This window comes from Anolis carolinensis, chromosome 3 (genome assembly GCF_035594765.1).
Source record: "Anolis carolinensis isolate JA03-04 chromosome 3, rAnoCar3.1.pri, whole genome shotgun sequence".
NCBI lineage: Eukaryota > Metazoa > Chordata > Lepidosauria > Squamata > Dactyloidae > Anolis > Anolis carolinensis.
This window is the reverse complement of record NC_085843.1, coordinates 90,476,467-90,500,234: the sequence shown is the minus strand read 5'-3', so window position 1 is coordinate 90,500,234 and position 23,768 is coordinate 90,476,467. Positions and strand designations below refer to the sequence as shown.

Below are 23,768 nucleotides of genomic sequence, written 5' to 3'. Positions count from 1 at the left end.
AGTTATTTTCTATTTTAAGTCCTTGGGGGGGGGGGGAGAGAGGTTGAAAGGTACCGGGAGGCCACCTAGACACCCCCTGGGGAAGCATGAGATTTAGGGGTGGTATGTGGACTTAAACGTGCACCTAAGCGGGTTTCTTAAACCCACTTCAGGCATGTTTAAGTGCTGTCCGGAAGCAGCCTTAGAGAAAATGGCAAGCACTAATCTTTGGCTTCATTTTCTGACACTGTAACAGTCTAAGTGACAACTCTTTATGATTCATTATACCACTATTGTTTTGAGGTGTTCACCTTTTTGAGGATTAGGATTCTTAATTTACTCTATTAATTCTGTTTTGGCATTTTTAAAAAAAAGAAATATGAAGGTCAAGTGCTAGCTAAAATGGTTTTCACAAATACTGCACAAATGTCAAAAAGGCAGTAAGGGCAGATAAAACTAGCTATGCACTATTTGATTCTAAGCATAGTGTATATTTACAGAATAGTTGTGTTGGAGTAACGTTTAGCACCAGGTTTAAAATGATTTCACATACACAGTGATTAAGAGAGCAAGCATAATTTCTTTGCTCATGTCTTGTAGTACTATAATGCAGAGAAGTGTAGATTTTTAGACTTGAGAGTTTTCCTTTAAAAGTAAACAAAGCTAGATTCCTGAGATCCATCAACTGGAGCAGAGTGTTTGCATAGTGCTTTAATGGAACAGAGGTGCACTCAGAATTAGGTAAGGATTAAGAATAATTCTGAGCACATGCTTAACCCAGGAATTTGTTTTCATTACAAGACAGAGCAAATCTTAGATTTTTTTCTACAAAAATTCACTGTTGTTGTTTGCCAGCATCTCTGTTTTAGAAGAACAGTTTAGTTGTTGCTGTTGTTAAACAGCGTGATGTCAGAAACCCTTGCCGATCTACATACTGCAAGTCATCTAGAGACTTGTCTTTTGTTCACTCTTGCCATGATGGATTAGCCAGATTCAGCAATAACCTTTTCCAGAAAAAAAATTAAAATAACATGTGTACCTTGCTTTCATGAAGAAATGTTACAAAGCGAAATGTTAAAGAGGTTTCAGTGTCTGAATTCAGTCAACTCCATTTAAATGAAAAAATAGTACTAACATTATGATTGGTTGCAATGTCTCAGGATTACATTCTCTTTTTTAGTTCCAGAACAAAAAAAGGATATATATAGCGCATATATCTGACGTTCCCGGGATTTACGTTTTCTTTGTGGCTTTCTTTTCTTGTTTTGGAAGCAAGACCACTATTGTGTATTGTTCTCATTCACTTGAAATGAATGAGGCCTCTCACAAGCAATAGAAAATACATATGCAGATTAGAACTTATATACATCTAATGGTATGTGTGCTCTAATGTACATATCTATTACACTTAGAATCATAGAATTGGAAGAGACTGCAAGGGCTATCTAATCCCTTGCCGTGCAAGAAAATACAATCAAAGCACCCCTGATAGATGGCCATCCAGCCTCTGCTTAAAAACCTCCAGAGGAGACTCTACCATGCTCCAAGCCAGCATATTCCACTGCTGAACAGTTCTTACCACCAGGAAGTTCTTCCTAATGTGTAGGTATAGTCTCTTTTCCTGCAATTTGAATCTATTGCTCCGTGTCCTAGTTTCCACAGCAGCGAAAAGCAAGCTTGCCCCTCTTCAATGTGATATTTCAAATATGTAAACATGGCTATCATTCCTCTTCTCAATTTTCTCTTCTCCAAGCTAAACATATCCAGCTCCCTAAGCCACTCCTCATAGGGCTTGGTTTCCAGACCTGTGATCATTTTAGTCGCCCTTGTTTCAGCTTGTCAATATCTCTCTTGAACTGTGGTGCCCACAATATGGACACAATATTCCAGGTGAGGTCTGACCAAAGCAGAATAGAGTGGGACTATAACATCCCTTAATCTCGACACTATACTCCTATTAATACTGCTGCATTATACTGTTGACTCATGTTCAGCTTGTGGTATACTAAGATGCCTAGATCCTTTTTACATGCACTATTTTCAAGCAAGGTGTCACCCAACCTATATCTGGGCATTTCATTTTTCTGCCAAAGCACAGTACTGCACATTTCTCCCTGTTGGAGTTCATGTTTTAAAGTTTTGGCCCAGTTCTCTAATCCGTTAAAGTCATTTTGGATTTGGATCCTGTCCTCTAGGGTATGTGATATCCCTCCCAATTTGATGCGATCTGCAAATTTGATAAGCATGCCTTCTGTTCCATTGTCCAAGTCATTGATAAAGATGTTGAATAGTACTGGGCCAAGGACAGAACTCTGTGGCACCCCACTGGTCACTTCTCTCCAGGATGAGGAGGAACCATTGGTGAGCACCCTTTGGGTTCATCCAGTCAGCTAGTTCCCAATCCACCTAACAGTAGTATTGCCTCTAGGTCACATTTTACTAGTTTGTTTGCAAGAAGATCATGGACAACCCTGTCAAAGGCCTTGCTGAAATTGAGATATTATACATCCACAGCACTTCCTTTATCTGCCAAACTTGTAATGTTATAAAAAGTTTGTTAGACAAGAAACCCATGCTGAATTGTTGTGAATATGGCATTCTTTTCCAAGTACTTACAGATTGTCTGTTTAATGATCTGATCCAGATTTTTTTCTGGTATTGACTGGGTGACTGTCAGGCTGACTGGGTGGCACTTGCACCTTTTGCACATGCAGTTGCATTTCAACACAATACTGTTGTGCAATGAGGCTGCACAATGAAACTTGTAAGTTGCCTAGGATCTTGTTCTGGGAGAAAGTCAGCATATATATATTTAAAAAACTAGTAGGACAGACGCTTACCTCTTGTACTTGGAAATGAATTGTTGAGCTGTTCCATGACTTCTTCTAACCCTGTGCTTGTGTCCTGGGGAGGACTGAGCAGATCATCCTCACCTAGTAAGAACAAAAACAGAAGTACACTAGTTTAATAAGAGCCACAAGCAAGGATAAACTACAGAGATAGTGCCACCGACTGCAATCTTGTGACCCCCTAAGCCATTCTACAAGCTTTAATTTGCAGAATGTCATACAAGGTGAGCTTAATTCATCATACTTAAAAACACACCTGTAGCCAATAATCTATCAGATGCATACAGTTTTTATCCTCTTATATATTCTCAAGGTCTTTGTATTTGAAAAGTGACATAGCCTATAAGTGTAAAATAAATTATTTCAAAAGTAACCCCACCTATCCCTTGAGTAATCTCAAGGTCCCTGACACAATTCCCTTTCACATCAGCATTGATGGCTTTGTATAGTTAATATATCACCTAATGTTTCAGTTCAGGAAGAAGGAAATTGGCAAGATCCATATTACGTACTTGCAAGTTCTCCAGTTTCAAATATATTTCCCATTTCGCTTCTCCCACTGTTTTCCAGCACATATTTGGTTCCAGAAACCAATAGCAGGAATGTTGGGAAGCAGAGAGCAAAACAACTGTAATGTTTACATAAAAGAAGGCCCATGTTGAAAAAAGAAGCAGGGAACTTCTAATTTAAGAAATTGTGAGCCTAAAATAAGTAACATCTACTCATTTCCAGTACAAGTAATCTGGAATGTCCAATATTCAAATTACACAATAACTAAATTATCAGTAAGAGAACTGATCAAAATTGCAGACAATTCCTATCTTTTAAAATCTTAAAATCTGTTTTTGCTTACCCATTGATTCTGAAGTCTGGCTGCCAACTACACGAAGAAGCATTGGCTGATTACTATCTGACCTCTGTAATGAGGTAGGAGGAGAAGACTGAGTTGTACCATTCACCTTGGCATCCACTTGAGGCTGAAACAGCAAAAGGGAATATTATGGTTACCATATACATAAGGAGGAACAAAATGTTGGTTCTCAAATTTACTCAGAAGCTGAAACTGATTTCAGTCATGTTTTTCTCCTAATAAGACTGCACAACACTGCAGCATATGTATTTATATTGTGCAGTAATCCCAATGTTTACATTATGTTATTTCAGTGTTAAAATAATAGAAATATAGCTAAGAGAGACCACAGGGCCCTCCAGTTCAACCCCAAGCTACATAGGAAAAATACTGATTATAGTTTCTGCTGAAAAAAATAGATTATAGTTGGCCGCAGTCAGTCAAATCACTCTCAAGATATATGTTAAAATGATCTACTTTTTGCTGTTTGAACCATTTGCTTTAGGGAGTTCACATTTCAAGCAGTGCTACTACTGATGAGGCTAAAATTGATGACTCACCTGTTCCAGCAGCTGTCTCAACCTGTGCAACTGTGATTCCAGCTGTTTGTTGTGATCCTCCAGGATTTGCATCCTGGCTTCTAGACGGCCTTTGTGCTGACGAAGCAATTTGGCTTCTGCAATGAGTTCAGCGTCTCGTGGACTCTGGGGAGAAATGGGCATCATCTCAGGTGGGGATGGCAGTGGAGACAGTCCTTTGTTTTCATGTTGTTTCTTCAGGCGGTCATACTCTGCTTGCAGGTTTCTATTGAAAACAGGATAGAAGTAATTAAAATGCCAGACTGTCCCATTTTATAGCTGGAGTATGTCATCATCACCTGTTCTCACAATATTAGGCTAGGGAGGTCATTAAAACCGACTGCAAATTGCTTAAGTAAAGTTCAGCAACAGTGGAATACATATTTATTTTTCAAGATCAAAAGTCCTGGTCATTTTGATCAGAAATCATGCAGATGGTGGACAAGAATGGATGCAGCTATTCCAACCCTGTTTTCCATACATAATACTGTAAATAACCGAATAATTATTTAATATACAAACATAAAGCAGTCCAACATCTAAGAAGCATTCCTGAGGTTGACTTCAGTCTGGTAGTGTTCACATTTATTTTAGTTTGATTTAAGAATCAGAGTTTGCACAGATAAACATAATTGCTTTTATTCATAATATTGGGATATGACTGTGCTTGTTTAAAAAGAAGCAAACAGTTTTGCAGTAGTGATTGTTAAATAATGAGAGCACCATAATGGCTTGTTACTTCTGTAAATACTATATTAAAAATAGTTTATTTTCCCTACAAATTTTGTGATACAAGATAAAATCCTAGTACTGCTTCATGGCAGCTTACTTCTCTTGAAGAGAAATAGTTTCCCACAGCTCATTCTCCACTTGGTGGTGTTCATCTAGTTGATGTGAATGAATCACAACCCTGAATGATTAGAAAGGAGAAAGGGGATGCCAGGTAATTTGGTCACCAAACCCTTTACTACTCTAGAAATAAGCTTCCTCGCTGTGAAAACAGGAAGTATTTACTGGGTTGCATGCTAAATTTCAAAAATAAAAATTATGTGCAAAGTCTACACAGATTTTGTACCTGTAACAACTAAGATCTACGACCTATTTAACTTATACAGCTTGCCTGACTTTGCTTATATTTTCATGTTCACTATAATTTAAAGAAATGTATGATTTGATTTGTGGCACTCTGAGATCTGCAAAATTGATTAACGCCTCAGGGATTATGGATAGAAGCTTTTCTGACAGAAAAAGTTATACTGTTACACTTAAAGTGGTAGACACAGTTGCATTAGTCGGCATTCACAGTAAACATTCTTCTGTAGCATCCTTGAGACTTAAGGGCAAGAAATTCTTCATGGACTCCACTTGCATCTGATGAAATGGGCTGGAATCCACAAAAGCTTGTATTAGAAATTTCTTTCAAAGCTGCTACAGGGCTCCTTTATATTTCTTATTATACCTATAGTTTGTATTTACCAGGTTTTTCTTGCATATGAAAAAATTTATTTTCATATTTTTGAATGCGGACAGAAATAATCAATATAATCAGCAACACCTGCCTTAGTTCAGATGCTGCATTTATACTCAAACAAAGACTATTTAGATATTTGTGTATAATATTCTAAGAAGTAAATAAAATCATCTTTGTGTATTTCACCCATCTCTAAAGAACATTCATAAGATATGAGAGGTGAAAAAGGAAACAGATCTATTGAGGTTTTTGTGGCATTCTTCATGCCAGCCTGAATTAAGTTCAGAAAAAGAGCATTTTATAAATTATACAGATGTGAAAGGAAGAGCAATAGAAAGGGAAATAAAATTATATTCCTTTCAAAAGCACTGAAGCAAGGTCAAGAAACTGCCGGGGAAGCTATTGGTGCAATGTCTGGGAATCTGGTCAATTGGAGGAGACAGGACAGCAGAGGCAACACTGTTGATGCTGGGGAGTGCTGTTGTTCTAAGGGAAATATAGGGTCTTCCACCAGTGCAAGTTGATTTAAGGTGTGTGCCATGCACACCATAAGTGCGGAGAAATGGTTGAATCCAACATGCCTTCAGGGGCTTCCGGAGCACTATTGGACGAATTTGACATCCTGTCAGATTCATCAGCTGGTGGAGGGAGAGGGGTGTAGTTGTGACAGTAGCCAGAGCAGAGGGCTGAGTTGCTGATACCTCTGCAGGAGGGGTAGCCATGATGGGAGACTGCATATGGCAGAGCTCATCACTGATAGAATAGATTGTCCCAAAGAAAAAATAGCACACCCGAGGGAAGCAATGCCAGTAATCCCGATGGTCAGAGATGTAACAACAACCTTCACAATCGTCTCGATGTTAGGAGGGGGAGCAGCAGCAGTAGGGCTCATCCCAGTGAGGCGACCTCCGATAGTATGAGGTGTCCCGGGAAGGGCTTCCAGACTGGTAGGTCCACAAACGCCCTTTGATCCTGAGTAATGAGAATACTGAGATTTGTAAGATTGGCAGAAGGTGGAACAACAGCGTGATCTCCTTCAATACTGCTCCAGCGGCCCCTAGGGGAGGTGTTGCAGAGCTTGAGGTGGCGGTTGAGGGAGCGTTCAGCTTCCCTTTTTTAGATTATTCTTGTGAATTGCTCCACTCTAGTGCCTTTCCAAGCTCAGATGGCGGAAGATGGAGCGTCTTCGGCCTTTTCACCTTGGTTGACTCCAGGGTAATAAGCCCCTAGCTGCAGGTAAGGGCCCCACTTGGGTTGTGATACTGGTGGCCAAAACTGCTTCTTGGGTGGAGTGGGGGGAAGGAGGGCCTGCTCGTAAAGCAGAGCCTTCAGCCGTGACTCGCAGTTTTTGCGAGCCTGGGGAGCAAAAGAGATGCAGGTGAGGCAAGATTGCACTGCGTGGCCTTTCCCAAGGCAGAACAGGCACATGGTATGCCCATATGTATTGGGCAGCTTCCCCCACAGGCCACACACTTATTAAAGAAGGTGGTCAACATTACTGGCCTGAGAAGTAGCACGGTGAGGCAAACTGGGTTAAACCAAGTATTAAGGAAGAAGCGTAGTAAATAACAGTCTGAGTTACACCAGAGATCAATCCAGATAGCAAAATTCAAAAGGGTTTTGCAGAGAAGTAGTCAAAAATGGTCTAGTCAAAAGGATAGTTCTTCAAAGTCTTTGGAAAGATTCCTAAGCTCCTGTGAATGTGGCAGACAAAAGGAACTGAGGCTGTATCCCCTCCCACTGGCTATATACCTCCTTGGGGAGTGTGGGTGGAGCTATTGTCAAAATATACTAGAGGCTTTTTAGAAGATTCCGAACTGACTGTGAGAAATACCATATGTGTGATTTCACAGATACCATGAAGAAGAAATGATAAAGCATGGGTTTGGTGAACTTTCTATCTTTGGATATTGTTAAGCAGAGGTTAGATATACATATTTTAGGAATGCTGCAACTCTGCATTCTTCCATGGAAGGTAGTTGGACTAGATGTCTCTTGTGGGTTTTTTTTCAAACTCAAAGATTCCATGATTCTATCTATACTGAGTATACCGAGTAACTCTGGAAAAATAGTAGCTCAGACCTTCCTGCAATGTCAACTCTATCAGGATGGGGAACAAAACCCTACACACTATCTTTAGACTTCAACTTCCAGCAGCCCCAGCACAACATGGCTGACAGAAATGGATTAGGGAAGAGTAGCCTAAAATTCTGTAAGGCCAAGGGCTGTCCACTACGGATCTATAGGAAATGTTGTTTTTCTCTTCTCCCTCTTATCCCACTTTCTCTTTTGCTTGGATTTAATCTCCTCACTTCCCATGCCAGTATATTATGGTAACAAAGTACAGTTTTAAAAAAGTTTTTAAAGCAGCTTTCATGAAGCTGTTATTATATATGTATGTGTGCAAGTTTAGATTTTTCTGAAGAAACTCACATGGCTCTATGAGCACTGAATAATTTGCTCTGCTCTTCCATGTGAACAGAAGGACCTGTTTATAACTTCTTCAGTCTATCTCAAATCTAATTTAAAATGATCGCATAGTTGGTTTCTCTTCAGTACTTTATGTATAATTTAATGCTACAGAATATTTTGGGAAGTAGTTTATATGAAAGCAGCTTCCACAAAGTTATTAATCTTTAAATTGCTCAATTTCATTAAATTACAGGAATGATTGTGCAGAAACGAGGAGTCATGTAGCTCTTGGCAGTAATTTTGTCATTAACTTTTACTCATTACTACAATGGTGGCTAAGGGGTCTAGTGAAATTGTGAAATCGTTGCTGTAGGGTATGAATATAATACTGAAATCTTGTCACACCAGGTATAACAGATCGATTTCATACAGCATTGCAATTTAAAGGCAAGATACAATGAATGTGTTACAAGCTCATTGCTAGGCTGTATATGGGCAATTTTTAGTCTGAAGACTGAAAATTCCCCCTTTGGCGAGGTGATAATATATTCTCCAGTTTCTTTAGTTTCCAGGACATATATTCTCCAGTTTCTTTAGTAACATTGCTGTGAAGCCCCCACATCTGGCAATTTCAAGTTAAATGAAATTTTATCCTTGAAGTCACTGTTACCATTCCTAATGGGACTGCTAAGCATGTGATTTAACAACTTTCTAGGGACCATTGAGTAGGACATCCCTGTAATATCAGTGATAACGTAAGATAGTCTTCCACTCTTATACCCCATAACTATAAAATATGTATTCCTTCACTGGCATATGCATCCATGTAATTCTTCAAAAAAGTGTGGTATCTTATATAGAACTAGGAACTAATGGTGAAATGAACAGTAGCAAATCACAACCACCTAGAAAAATTCACGCTTCTTATAGACAGTACCACAAGGCAAGCCACTAAACTGCCTCTAAAACCTGTCTATCCCTTACTTCAGTGGTTCCCAACTTTTGGTCCTCCAGTTATTTTGCATTTCAGCTCCCAGAAATCCTAGCCAACTTGCCAGCTGTTAGGAATTGTGGGAGCTGAAGTCCAAAACACCTGGAAGCCTTAGTGGAAATCATTTTGCTAGGTACTTGTTCCCTGAGAGATTTCTCTAGAATGCTGCTAATCCATCCATCTAGGCTATATGGAAAATGGTTCAAAGCTGTAAAGAAAAGGAATTATATGAAAGAGAATGAGATGTATTCAATTTCCTGATTAGCAAAATTCAATTTTCCTGAATCTTAGTGGCCTGAAATATACAAAATAAACTCTGGCTCACTTATAAAACTCAAAAGATATGGAGATGCTTTTTTGATAATTGGATTGCTGAAAAAATAAGCTAAGCAGTCAGAAAACAGAATAGATGGAAAACTTAACCCACTTTATGGCTCCCATTGGAAACTGGAGGGTTTCAAATATGAATCTAGGGAAATATAAAGATCTGCTTGTGCATTGAACCTATACTTATTGTTCTTTTTCCATATCTAAACATAGAAAACTTGTATGCTTGCTCAGATATTTCTATATGATTAATTTACAGACAACATATATCATAATACTTGGTTTGAATGCTACCTCATGCATGTTTGTAAGTATGAAAATATTACCTAAAGGAAACTCACCTGTTTTCTTCCTCTAAGTCTGCAAGAATTCTTTCCAATTCACCTCTTTCTTCACTCTCCAATGAAATTAAAATCTGTGCAGGGCTTCGAGGCTGACTGAGGGGGGATTCCTGGTTCAAACTTTGGCAGTAGTGCTGGATTAACAAATGCTCGTCATCTCTTAAAGAAAGAAAAAGAAGAAGAATGTGAATAACACCAGATAACATTAGCCTGTATGGTTAAGCGGAAAAGTGAGCAACAATTCTGACCAGCAATAGGAAAGGCGCCTTTATATCCCCACAGATCTCAGAGTGCAATTCCCAATCATGTGATTTGGCTTGGCTTCTAGAATGTATCATGGTAAATCAAAAGTTAGAAATGTGTGGCCTATAGAGCACATGGGAAGGCTAGTGGGGATGGGACCAGTGTAACCCTTGGATGGTTGGATGGGCACTCGGGAGTGCTGTAGCTATGCATTCCCTCACAGCAGAATAGTGTTTCTCTCCAGAATTGCCACATCTCTGCCCCACAGAGCTATGATATTATTCCTATTTCTTGTCTTGCAATCAGATGGTATTAGTAGCAGTTATTTCTACTGCAAATGTTAAGTAGGAAGTTTTATGCCTTTCATAGTCCACTGAAAATTTTGTAAGGTTGTACAGTTTGTTTCATCATCATGCTAATGCATTCTTTGGATTACAGCCAGTTTTTCTATTTTTCAAATTTGCTTTGCATTTGTTGTATAAAGTTATTTCACAGAAGTTATGATGGTGCACTTTCTATTATTCAATTTAATGAAATTTCATACTATTATAAAATAAATCCAAAATAAAATTATACTTTGAGAAGAAAATGGCTGGTAAAACAGAATTACAATGATTACGTCCATGACCACTGAGTTTGCACATCTTTCGAAATACTTTGGGGAGCAAGACTTAGAAAAGAACAGAAGTGTTGCAGAGATCATGCTTGCAAAACTTGGAAATATCTGTTTCTCGGCAATACCTCAGTCATATGAACCTTGAAACCAGTGATTTCTCAACCAGGGTTCCCTAGAACCCTAGGATGCTGCAAGAGATCATGATTGAAAAAACAAACATACAGTTTTGAGCTATAGGCATCATAATTTGCATTCAAGCATTTCTTGAGATCTGAAAATTATTTCATGGGATCCTCCAGGGTAAGAGGAGAAAAGGACTACTCTTAACAAATTATACAGTTTGGTAAAAGCCAGAAATGCACAAGGTACGTGTGCATTATTTGATGTAATTACTTCTTAATATTTCATTATTTATTTATGTACAGCATTTAGATATTTCCCAATTAATCATCGCCTTTGGGTTACTAACAGTAATGTCTTTATGTTTAAATTCAAGGTTTGCTCTAGATCAGTAAGTTCCAACAGAACATTTTTTATTTGGCAACAGTTGCTACTGAACCAAAACCTGAAAAATAAAGTTTTAAAATTATTTTGATACTTTTATTTGAAAATAATGTCTAATATGCTCCTTTTTCTCAGGGGTGAATGCAAAGCAATTCTATATCACTTTTTCAAGGAATATGTTGGTGTTCTAAACATTGCCTGGAGGTAGAAATGATGAGATCTAGCAAACTGAAATTCAGTCTAGGTAGGCCTAAATTCCTCAGATCTTGTCTGATCTTGAAATTTATGCAGGATCAGCTATGGTTAGTACTTAGATAGATGGGAGATTGCCAATGAATACCAGGTCTTGTAGGCTATATTTCAGAGGAACTTATCAATTGGCGACTTGAAATCTCTCTCCCACACATGCACACATACACACTCACATAACATACACTTACTCTCTCTATGGGATCTTTTTCAGAAAGGAAATGGAATCTTGAATAGGATTTTAGCCTCCTCTTTTTTGACATGGTTAGCTTTCCCATCAGAGGATGTTCCTGGATGTTAACACCAATGACTTCATAGAAGGAATTTTGCATAGCATTTCATCTCTCTCTCTCTCTCTCTAACATGATTAGCCTTCTCATCAAAGGATGTTCCTGGATGTTACCACTAATGACTTTATGGCAGCAGTGGCTAGGAGTGTCTTTGTACAGTTTTGGAGTGCTTTTGAATGGTATTATGGCACCTAATCTGCTATAGTAACATTTGTGTAAGAATTGCATTTGGATTACTGCAGTCCTTACATGAGTCTTCAGCTGGTCCAATTGGTCCAAAAAGTAGCACAATTACCCAAACAAATTCTGTTAAAGCCCCCTTTCAATATCTTTACTGGTAGCCAATTTGCTCCTGGACATAATTCCCGATTTTGGCAACAAGCTTTAAATACCTAAATGCCTGCACATTGGATACTTGAGGGACTGCCTGCTATCCTAGCATGTGGCTCATTTTTGAAAATGAGGAAAGGTCTTTTTATGTCTCCCAAGTTAGGTATGAGGCATGACTAATAATGACAATAAATGTTTGAGTTATCATTGCTATGATTTCTGATTATATTTGGTTAAAAAGAGAAGGGTGTCTCAGTTGTTGCACCAATATTATGGGACCTTTTGTCCCATCTGTGGATGGTGCTTACTCTGGTTGTCATGAGCTAGCTCCTGAATAGTGTTCTTCTGGAACTGAATTTTTGCATGCAAAAAACTAAAAACACTATCATATTAGCAGAGCAGTGCCAAAACTCAATGGCACCTAGAGATCAGTTCAGGAAGTTTCCCTGGGCAGGTATTTGAGGGGCACGGAAGACTGCAGTGGGTAAATTCAATATTATGTTTCCATGCTTAGAAGCATGTTTGACAGAATTTCCCAATGGATTAAAATTTAGAATCTGCTCATTCATGTATAAGTTATTAAAGTTATGTGTGTTTTCTGGCATTGCCTGTTTCTTGTCTTTTAATATTAAACACAAAATGTAATTTTAAATTGTTGTAATTGTTTTGTTTCTTTTGTCAATATGTACATAAAATAAGACATTCGAATATGTTATACAAACTACACACTTACATGCTCTCATTAGGAGAAATACTATCATTCAGGTATGTTCCATTGGTGTTCTCCATTTCTGCTAGCCTGTGTAGAAAGGAAAATATATTAAATAATAATAATATATATTCTCCCTGTTAAAAGACAAGCTAAATATGAGAAAGGAAATGACACTTTCACATTTGTAAAAATCAGTATGACTGATCCTGAAAGAGTAACCCTTGTATTTGTTGCTTGTTATTAAAGTTGAAGGAATGATATATAAGATTATGTGCAGTTCAATATATATGTCAGTTGGAAAATCAATTTTTTATCATTTGAATATCCACCTATTCAAATTCTGTTGCTTGTAAGAAAAAAATATAAATATTAAAACTTAAGCCAGGACTATGATGCTTATGTTAGAAGTTTAACAATCCTAAGATGTAAATTATAAATCTGTTATATGATTATTTGGAAAACAGTGGCTTTTTGTCCTACAGTATTCAGGAGCGGAATTATTAAGCTGTTATATTTATGACCTATGGACTGAGAATCACAAATACTTGACAGGCATTGCCACTTTGTAGTACATAGTCACTGTAGAAATCCCGTGAAGTATACCTTTGAAAAGAAAAATATGTAATGAAGTTTTGTGTGAAAGTTGAGTGTTAGTGGTAAACCATAGCATGCTTTAGTGTTTCCTACTTTATATACATTCCAAATATCATGCAGACATTCTGCATGCATGTTAGTTAGCAAGCTGATTATTAGAAGTTAGTAAACACATACACCATTCATCCTAGAGCTTGGAATGACTCTAACTTCATTAATTAATGTCTGTGATGATGACAATAGTGATTTTCTTTAAAACAACCATCACTAATTGTTTCACATAAGATTTGCCTGACAATCCACCTGGTCTCATACCTGCTAGCATAATGTTCAATGCGTGAATGGGTGTCATCATGTGAAAGCTGAGGGGACGAAGCAGGCCTATAAGGCAGAAAACACTGATTAATCAAACAATTAGTATTCCTTGAAAGAAAATGCACTTTGGTATAACTGGCTTCATGTTGGAATGCCATGCTAAGTCTAAAACCTAGACTGTTATAGTTGAAACTCATGTGATCTGTGTTTCCTCAAGCTACCTGCAAATAAAATTTAGTGGAAATAAAGAAAAAAATGTCAGTAATAAATAACTGTTTTGGAGGCTGTGGGCCTTCTCAAAACCAGAGAGTAGTTGTTCTATCCAGAAGTCCTTTCAAAATATTTCTTATAAATAAGCTTGCTTCCCTACCCTGACACTAGTGGTCTATTTCCTTAGAAAGACTGGCAAAGTACATATTCAGAGTGTGTTTTCCTCTTTAAACTACAGTTCTTGCCTATGATATCATTGTTCAGCAAAGAAGACCAATGCCACAGTCACAGTGAAAATATTTTAATTTGTGTCAGAGATCCAACCCGATAGATAACCAAAGAGGATGAGATAAGATATTGTGTTGAGGACCTCCTCCTGCAAACAGGAAAGCATTATGAAGTCAGAACGGGCTGATGACGTTCCCATCGCTTACAGAAAACCTGGAAAGGAATGGATTTCCTCTTTTGCACCAGTCTGTTCCACATACACACATAAAACCTTGGATCACCCTTCACTGGATACTCCTGAATGATTTGTTTGTCACTGAAAGCTCAAATGTCCCCAATGGCTCAGATTCAAGAGTGCTTCTGTCCAGCTTCTGCTGGCCCTCAAACTATGACCTTTCTTAGTCAGGAAAATCTGGCCACAACTCATAATGAACTGCCAGCTTCTCATTTATATTACTGGATGGATTGTGGGCTGCCCTTGAAGACAATATGGAAGGAACAACAAGGGCAAATAGAGCAGCCAGTTTCCATCTCAAATATATGGCACCAATTTTAAAACGTTAAGTTAGCTGATGATACATTTATGGTCCAGACATATATACTCTCAATATATGAGAGAATGCTTCTCCCAGTCATTAACATTTTGAAAGATGTGTTTTTGTAAGTCTCTCCTCTTGTCTCCTCAAGGGGAGTTATGCATCAAGTAAAGATGCTTTCTTGGCTACAGTGCTCTGAATACCTTCCCATTTGGATCATCATTGCCTTTATTTTACCACCAAGTTAAATGCTGGCTGTTCAACCAAGCATCAGAGACTTAGTGAAATGGCTTGGTTTGTGTCAAGTTGTAGATATTAATTTGTATGAGGTTTTTAAATACTATTTTAAGATTAGAACTTGATTGAATGTGCTGCACATTGCTTCACTGAGTCTGCACCACCCAGATAATAAATACATGGTTACTTAGAAATGTTTTAGTAAGATTTTTCTTCTGTTTTGCTACTAAATTTTGCATTGCATCCCCATTTTACAATGAATAGGCATATCCTTAGGCTTGCTTCTTTAAAAAATAATGGAGTACAATCAATCTCTGGCAAAGTGCAAAGTGCAGACATTATTTTGAATGTACTAAGAACCTGCAGGAGAGCTGCATATTTATGGGTCAATCTTATTCAAGAAACTGAGCAAATAGATCCAAATTTATTACAGAAGGCCTGCTTATCATGTGAGCTCATTGAATATGGTTTCATTTATAGGTGAACTGCTCTGACTTTCATGGAATTGTGTAGCCTAGAAATATCTAGAAAACTGTTCTCTGTGGGCTTCCCATGCTATTCTATGGTCAACTTTTGCTGGACATTCCACTCAACTGTACTTGGAGGCCTAGAAGAAGAGCATTTCTCTAGGTATTACTAGGACCCCTTACAGGATCCTATGGTATGATTTGGCCTGCAGCCTAAGACATTTGTTCATTTCAGGCAAGAAAAATAGGATTCCAGTCTATGTCAAAACTGTATTACACAAAGGATCCTAGAACAAATCTCTTGCTTAATACACGGGTCCTACTGTATAATGCTTTCTGATCTTACCACAATTGCCAAAGCAATTAATTTAATTTAATTTTAATTTTTCACTTAGTGTATGGTATGACTTTATAAGGCAGATCAGGACACCTCAAAAAGGCTTGGTGGCATTTTTTACCAACAGTTCAGAAATGTTGTTTCCTCCTTGACATATTTCAGCTTTTAGAAATTGCCAGCACTCACTTGCATCTGGCTGTGTCTTTTTTTTTAGGTGCTAAACTACATGCTTAAAGTGAAGATAGAGAGGAGAGGGAAGAGGAAAGAGTGAGTAATCAGAGTGGATCTTAGATGCAATAATAGCATGTACGTTTCCCAGGCATCAGTTTTTGTAGAAATCAGACAAGCTATGACTCCCTTTGTTATGTTGCTGGCAATAGGCAGTGAGCTTAAGGAGATAAAACATAAAATTAAGAACTTATTTAAATGGCTGGCCTTTTTAAAAGGTGAAATGCAATGATAGGTAGGAACCAAGGGTTCCAATGTAACTGCAAGTAAAAGAAGAGAACTGAAAAACAGAGTATAGCTATTTGTAGAATGAGTTACACAGAGTTGAAGTAATTTTATTCCACATTTCAGTCTCCTGTAAAACTGCTGTATAATATTTGTCACAGCACCAAATATTGCCAAAACCAAACAGCTCTGACTGCTGCTCTGTGGGATTTTAAAATGTTCTGATATTACACTGTAACCCCAGGACTGCATGAATTCCAATTTGTCACTTGGGCTTTGCCATTCAAGTTCCACAGTTCATTTGCTGATCCAGCTGTTTGTATCTTACTAGTCTGCCAGTGAAGTCACCTGTCCCCTGGGGCTTGGGCTCTTTTGTACTCCAAGCTCAACTGGTCAGCCTTCACAATGAAACATCAAGTGTTACCAAGGCCCACAATAGCTTAGCTCACCAACAGCATTAAAGCTACCCAAGCATACTAGACAATGGGTGAAGCAATTTGTCCATCAAGATTGCAAAACCATGTTTCTTACATTATTCATAGAAATAAGAGCAGTATAATTGCTATATTGATATTTCAGAGTTTTGGGTACTCCTTGAGTAGTTCACACTGTGACAACCCCTTCCATTTTCTCTACACAAGGAGAACACATACTGTGAATTAATGTTTAACTGAAAATTTCTTAATGTCATTTCGTATTGTGTTTAATGGAAAAAAGCTACTATAACAAACAAAAGCCATATCTCCTTCACATGCTACAACATCCCCTTTTCCATTTTTTAAATTGGCTTTTGTTTCTTCTGTCATGCTTTATAGAGAAAGTTGTATTCTTGGTTAAATTAGTGGAGTTATGCATTGAAATGTATAATACCTGCCTGCATATGCAACTTCCAGAAGAGAAATCTGGTACTTAGTTTCTTAATATACACTACTGGCTCACAGATCAATTAATGTGTACTACAGAAATAGAATAATACACTTAAATATCCAAATTTAAGCCACTTTTCAAAAGTTGCAGTTTACTGAAATAGCAATTGGCAGCCATACATATGTTAAAAATTTTTTGTGTAAAAGACACTAATGTTTTGATTTAAAAGGAAAAATGCAATGACAAGTGTTTCAAAGTATCCACAAAGTATGTATGCACCTGGGACATCCATATGTGTGTGAGAATGATCAAATTAATGAGATACTTATATTTATCTACCTATCATGATTACCAATGGTCGATTATGTTCTTTCCATGTCAGATGTTACATATTCAATATCCAACATAGGACAGGAAAAATTGCTTTCTGAAAACTTGTAGAGCAACTATCTGGCAGTGTCAATAATTTTTGGCCAGATGGATCAATGCTCTCATTTGGTATAAGGTACATTCCTATGATACTTATACACATGTATATATTAGATTTATTCACATTGTGCCCATATCTTGCTACTCAGCCACATGTATAGATGACATGAGCTTTATTTATTTTTATCTGATTCCAAAGGTGTATCTTTTTATTATCAACTGTTAATAAATACATGGCCCCTAGTTTTAAATTTTAGTCTTGGTTTAAATGCCTTTCTGGAATAGGGCAGGGGAAGCAACATACAAACCAAGTCTTCATTACAAAGTTTAATTACAGAATGGTAAATATAACAGATCATCTATGTCAGACATTAATTTTGTGTGTCCATAATTAGGTGTCTACATTTTGCTTGCCATTATCTTTAGTGGAGCATGACAAAAAGCCAGACTTTCTCCGAAAGAGTGTGTGTGAGAGATATTATGGACATTAAATAGTTCTGCTTGACTCTACTGCAGTTCAAATATTGGGGATTATTATGCCACTTTGAAACAAATGCATCCAGAATGTCTGGAGGCTCCCTGTTACTCTTCTCTGTAGGGAAATAATGTGTTGAGATGCTGATGAATTAGGCCCTGACAGAAAGTGGTGCCCTCCCCGCTCCTGATTTACTAGCAGGGCCTGCCTAAAACAGTAGATCTGTTGTGTTAGAAAATCTATTGAAAATATTACCCATGCTTGTGTTACTTGTAGGTGAGAGCACATACTCTCAAGAAATATTCCTGACACCAATTGTATTGACATTTCAGCACCGGAATATGCCTGATCTGCTTGCCTGAATATTCATGACCAGTTAGTTCCCTGTGCATTTTGCAGCTGGCTATTTTATTATATATTAGTTTATGATATTTTGTTTTAACATACTTGCCTATACTATGATTTGTTTAATGAGTAATAGTATAAAAATAGAATGAAACAATGGCTTGCAGACAAAGCAGGATTGTTATAAGTGTCATCAACATTCATTCTGTGCAGATCTTTAAAATATGCAGTAAATAACAGCATGTTAATTTCTTGGTTCCTTACTATGTTTCCCAAAAGAGTGCAGTTAGTTTTCACAACAGCCTCTGCTCCATATGCGTACCTATGAATTATCGTACATACTCATGCATAAACTAATTAATTTTAGGCAAAGAAATCAACATAAAAACCTGGGTTGTCATATCCATATCAGTACTGCACCTTAAATTGTTATCAAAACGGGGGAACATTGTCTCTGAATAAAGTGATAAAAGGTGAGAGCTTTGTCAGTCCCAGGAGAACCTAAAATAAGCATTGACCTCTTCTACGACCTCCACTATGGTGCTGCTTCTGGCCTCTTTGAATGCCTGAATGGGAAATGGCAGTTGTGCCAGCTCTTTGCCACTTCCCCTCAAAGAACTGCTGAGAAAGAGGGGGTCTGTGCTTCTCTTAGATTTTCCTAAGATGGACTAAGCCCTGGCTTTTACCACTCTGCTCAGAGAAGGGGATACTTACTTTTTTAACATGAGTTATCACTGTTCTTAACTTTTATCAAAAAAGAACCAACTTTCTTATCTGAATTGAGTGGTGAAGAGCCCTTTTGAATGCTTGGGTGGGAAGAGGGTGGCTGTGGCAGCCAGGAGCAGCTGGTCCAGAGATGGTGCCGATGCTGTCCTGTTCCTGTGAAATGACCCTTGACGTGATATGATCCATGGGTCACACCCAAATTCAAAAATTTGGCTCCAAAACCTGTCCTCAGCTTATACATGAATATTTATGGTAATGTTCTATGTCCAATTTTACTACTGCCTATTTTAATAAATATAAGCCAAGAGCACAAAGGTCACTCATTCCAGAAAAAGTTCAGAAGCATTCATTTGGTCAATATGTGTATCAAGTAGAACAAACAGATAATAATCAATCTTAAAATTATGCCAAGTTGTTATTTATAATAAAGCAGAAGTGGATAATTATTAATATCTGCTGTTACTGAACTGATTTGTCAGTAAGTTTTATCCCATTCAAAATAGGTAAGAGCTTCCAGTTGAGAATAAAAAATCAACCCAAATTTCATGTTTAAATCCTGTTATTTTCAGTGGGAGAGATTTACTTGTGAACAATACCCAACTGAAATCATTTCAAATAAAGAAGATGTTAAAAAAGTGGATCGATCACAACCATACTTTTGGCAGTTCTGAAATAAATGCCGATTCTGAGGAATGAATTGTAATTGTAACTATGATATAACGAAACAACCAGACACTCTGGTTTTCAGCCAACTGCAGCACTGCTTAGGCATGCAGAAACATGTGCACAGCACAGATACTGTCCATTAGCAAGTGATACTCCGCAGATCTGTGCATAAACAAAAATGTTCCTCCACTAGTAGTATAGAAAAGTATTTGAGCATATACATACCTGGATGATGAAATATAAACATTAAATAATATCCTTAAATATAGGTTGAATAACATTATTGTATTTCTTGATAATATATTGTCAGACCCCAAAGTTATTTTTCTTCCAAGCAAACTTGCTTATGTTTAATCTAGAACTTTAACCATTCAATGCATATATTTCCATATGAGATAAAATATTGTGCAACCAAATCCCAATGGCTAAAACAGAATTATTCGCCAAATAGAGGTTAGATTCTATTACTTCAAAAGTATTCTGTACCTATTTGATGAAATGCAGTAAACTCAACAGATATACCTTTTGATTAATCTGGAATAAATTTATGTTTCCTTTTTCAGAAAATTTGACAGAGGAAGGGAGGAGGAACAGAATGAACACATGTTAAAAAAACTAAACACACACAAAAAATGAGGGAATGCAACAGCAGCAGCAATAGCAGCACACTTGGGCAAAAGTACTCACGCAGAATCTACTGGCCAGAAGTTGATCAGAGTAACAGGACTGCAAGACAAAAAATGAGGAGGTGAAGAGAGAGGCAGCAAAAACTGAGCAGCAAAATAATTACAGAAAGTTAAAAAGAAACCCAAAAACGAGAAAATCCAATAGACCAAATAAATGTCCATGGAAAGCAGCCAAAAATGACAAACAAAAGGGAGGCAAGAAAACAAAGATATAGCAAGCTGCAGTGCAATTGCCATTAGAATGTGTTTCTTCTACTAACAGTGGAAAAATCCTGGAATGCTTTCTGAACAGGAAAGTCTGATGTTTAAAAAGTAAGAGATCAAGAAAAGATAAAGAATTCTCTGTCTCACTGGCTGAATTTTGACTTCTTACTTATTTCCAAATTACATCAATTGTAAAGTCTTTCAAGACAATCAGTGAAACAGCCTACACTGTCCTTTTGCTAACTGAAGTTCAAATTATTGGAGGGTTACAATGTGAGAAAAGGTAAGGGGAACAGCAATTGAAACGTCAGCTTGCGTTTTCCTTTCAACCAAAATAAACAAAAATGAAAGAAATGAAAGAGGCTTTATGCAGTTAGGAAGTATAGGGATCAGGTGCCAACTGGGGGAGCTCAAAGAGCTTATATCAAAAGAGATACTATTTGTTGGCTTTACTCACGTTTCCATGTTGTCTCCCTCCAACACTGTTTGGACAGGCAGGTAACCCATTCTAGGGTGTTTTGCAAAGTATCTTTTTGTTCTGAATTTGTTTTTTAATACCTTGGCAAAGTCACGAACGTCTTCTCCTGAAGTAGTCTGAAAGCAACATTTCAATGATACCAATTTATTTGAGATATCTTCCACACACAATAATAGGATACGGGTATTGAAACTTACAGTCACAGAATATGGGTACTGACAAAGCCATCATCTCTTCCCCTAAACTACAACAGGTTATCATTGTACATGGAAAGTGTATGGCAGCATGTTTCAGTGCCAATCTCCATAATGAAAATGTGTAGTGATCTGGAGAAGAGTAGATTGCTTCCACGTAACTGGTTTCTCAAGTGGCCATCTGTGAACTCATAAATATGGATTGCTTTGAAAATGCATAAAGTGGATTGGAAACTTTCAGAACTGAGATTCACATTTTGGCCTAAACTCCTGCCCATTTCCTCACATACTGGCTTGCCAAAATAGAAACCCAGAAAAAAATATCCTGAATAGGAAATCTTACTCTCCCCTTAAGAAGACAAGAGTAAGTTGTGAATTTATAGATGGCTACTTAAAGAACCACAGGCAGGCACCTATTCTAAATACTAGCATGCGGGAGATACAGCATTACTTGCTGGTAGCAAGAATGGCAAATGAAGAACTGAAGGCAGACCTACTCTTTCACAATGAGCATCATAGCTTGCTCTGACATCTAGGAAGTAATGCAACACAGCCACAAACAGCAGTAGTTCCTCAACAAATGTTCTATATTAGAGATCCCATTAAGGAAAGTTGCTGAAGCAAACAATGCTACGGTAGTATGGCTAACATATTACATCAGGAAGTGGCCTGTAGGCTGCAATCCAACACATATGTCAGTTTATTGTGGCTGCCTTAAAACAAGCACATACTTCTTAGGGCTCTAGTGAATTTAGACTCACAGAAACCTAAAACCTTTATATTCTAGTGTTCAACATGAAACCAGGATAAACCATCTTTAGCGTCATACTTCCACAGTTCTCTTAAAAGCACCCTGGCAGTATTCCTGTTAGCAGTCACACTGCAGTATATTTGTAATCTCAAGGAAAATAAAACATGAAGAAGGAGCTTTTCAAATACCTAAAACCTACAATGAGAATTCTCCTTAAGCCCCTTTCTCATTTGTTTCCTAGTTCTTGACAGACTTGAGGACAACTTCTACCCCTCCAGTCTAGATTGACCTATTTTCTGTTCCCTCCACATGGCAATTGGCCGGGGAAGGGTAGTCAAGTGAGGAGACTGTATTCTGTTTCTTGACATACAGCAATTAAATGGTATTTTCAGGAGTCAGCTATCAGGTTCTAGGTTATTAAAGCAACTCTCTTGTCTTGACTGCCCCCAATCAGGAAAGGGGAGCACAGGCTGGATGATCATCCTTGCTTGACTTCAACCCTGGTAGGTGGGCAGGTGTGTGTGAGAGAGAGCCAACAAGGACTGTCAAAGATTATGTAATCACGATCCTTTCTTACCTTGCCCACTCCCACTGTTACAAGGGGACAAGTGTGTGAACATTGTGGCAGGATAATGGAAGTCTAAAGCCTCCATGATGCTCCTTTCTTGGCTTTCTCTAGATGTCAGGCTGAGGACGGGGGCAGGTAGTTGGGTAAGAGCTGTGCTACCAGTATCAAAGGCTCCAATATAAGTGATTCCTACTCAGTATCCCCTCCTAACATAGTGTAAATTTTGCAGGTAGAACGATACTAAAGCTCCCTGTTCACCGGCCCCCACTCAAATTCATATTTTTGCTACAACCCCCACCCCTCATCCACAAACGACCAATCCATGGGAAGTAGAAGGAAGATAAAGAGAGAAGTATTTGGTTATGCCCCATAGCCATTCACCAAGCAACGACCACTTCTGCCAAGGTTTTGGTGGGTGATGTCATTGCTCTGTGTCTAACTATGGAACAAAACCCAAGGTACATAGAAAAGCTGTGAGTCACGGGGTGCATCTGCATTGCATGATTAATATAGTTTGGCCCCACTTTAAATGCCATGGCTCAATACAACTGAATCATGGGAGCTGCAGTTTAACAAGGTCCTTAACCTTCTTTGTCAAAGAGTACTGGTGCCTCACCACACTACAAATCCATAGCCCAATGAGCCATGGCAGTGTCAAATCACATTAATTATACAACATGGATGTATCCAAGTCGCAGAGGATGGAAGGGAATACCAATCTCTGTAATGACCAAAAAAGACACATTTATGCTTGTATATGACACTAATCGGATGCCTGTCAAAACTGTTTATTATCTTTACATTGGTCTTTTTAGCATTAAGAAAGAAACTTTTTTACACAACAGATGCTGTTTTATGCATGCTATTAGTTTTAAAAGCAGTGTTTGCTTCTTTGTTCGTAAGTCAAGAGGAAATAATAGCCAGTTTATTGTGATACAACCCCTTCAATTACAGACGAGAGTAAAGTGAGTCCTAATGTACTTTATGATGCTGAAGACTAACAATTTTCTCTTTGAATTTGAAAGAAAGAACAGTTGTTCAGATATGTACACAGTATACACTATGCTCTCAGTACATTTACTTATTTTAACTTTGTTTGAAAGGAATGGAATACAATATATACTTGAGAATGTTGATGTAAAGCAGGCTCAGGCTACATATTTATTTATTTTTGGGTACATTTGGATTAAGAAGATGGTAAGATGCAAAGGAGCCATTTGCCTGAAAATGTCATGGTGTGTCTCAGTAAACCGAGGAATT

The 23,768-nt window shown here is 37.8% G+C and overlaps 1 protein-coding gene across 16 annotated transcripts in view; it reads right to left on the bottom strand.

Moving 5' to 3' along the window:
• The window catches only part of dmd (dystrophin), a 1,684,732-nt gene that overhangs the window by 19,020 nt on the left and 1,641,944 nt on the right, over positions 1–23,768 (bottom strand). For 12 of the 16 annotated variants that reach the window (XM_008107345.3, XM_016992721.2, XM_016992719.2 and 9 more), the window contains 8 exons: positions 20,975–21,111; positions 20,315–20,353; positions 13,652–13,717; positions 12,764–12,829; positions 9,799–9,957; positions 4,239–4,482; positions 3,682–3,805; positions 2,820–2,912 (listed from right to left, as the gene is read on the bottom strand). In XM_008107345.3, the coding sequence (XP_008105552.2) occupies positions 2,820–2,912; positions 3,682–3,805; positions 4,239–4,482; positions 9,799–9,957; positions 12,764–12,829; positions 13,652–13,717; positions 20,315–20,353; positions 20,975–21,111 (928 nt within the window). The remainder of the gene's footprint in view (positions 1–2,819; positions 2,913–3,681; positions 3,806–4,238; positions 4,483–9,798; positions 9,958–12,763; positions 12,830–13,651; positions 13,718–20,314; positions 20,354–20,974; positions 21,112–23,768) is intronic. The other 4 variants (XM_016992722.2, XM_008107349.3, XM_016992720.2 and 1 more) reach the window with 3 other exon arrangements.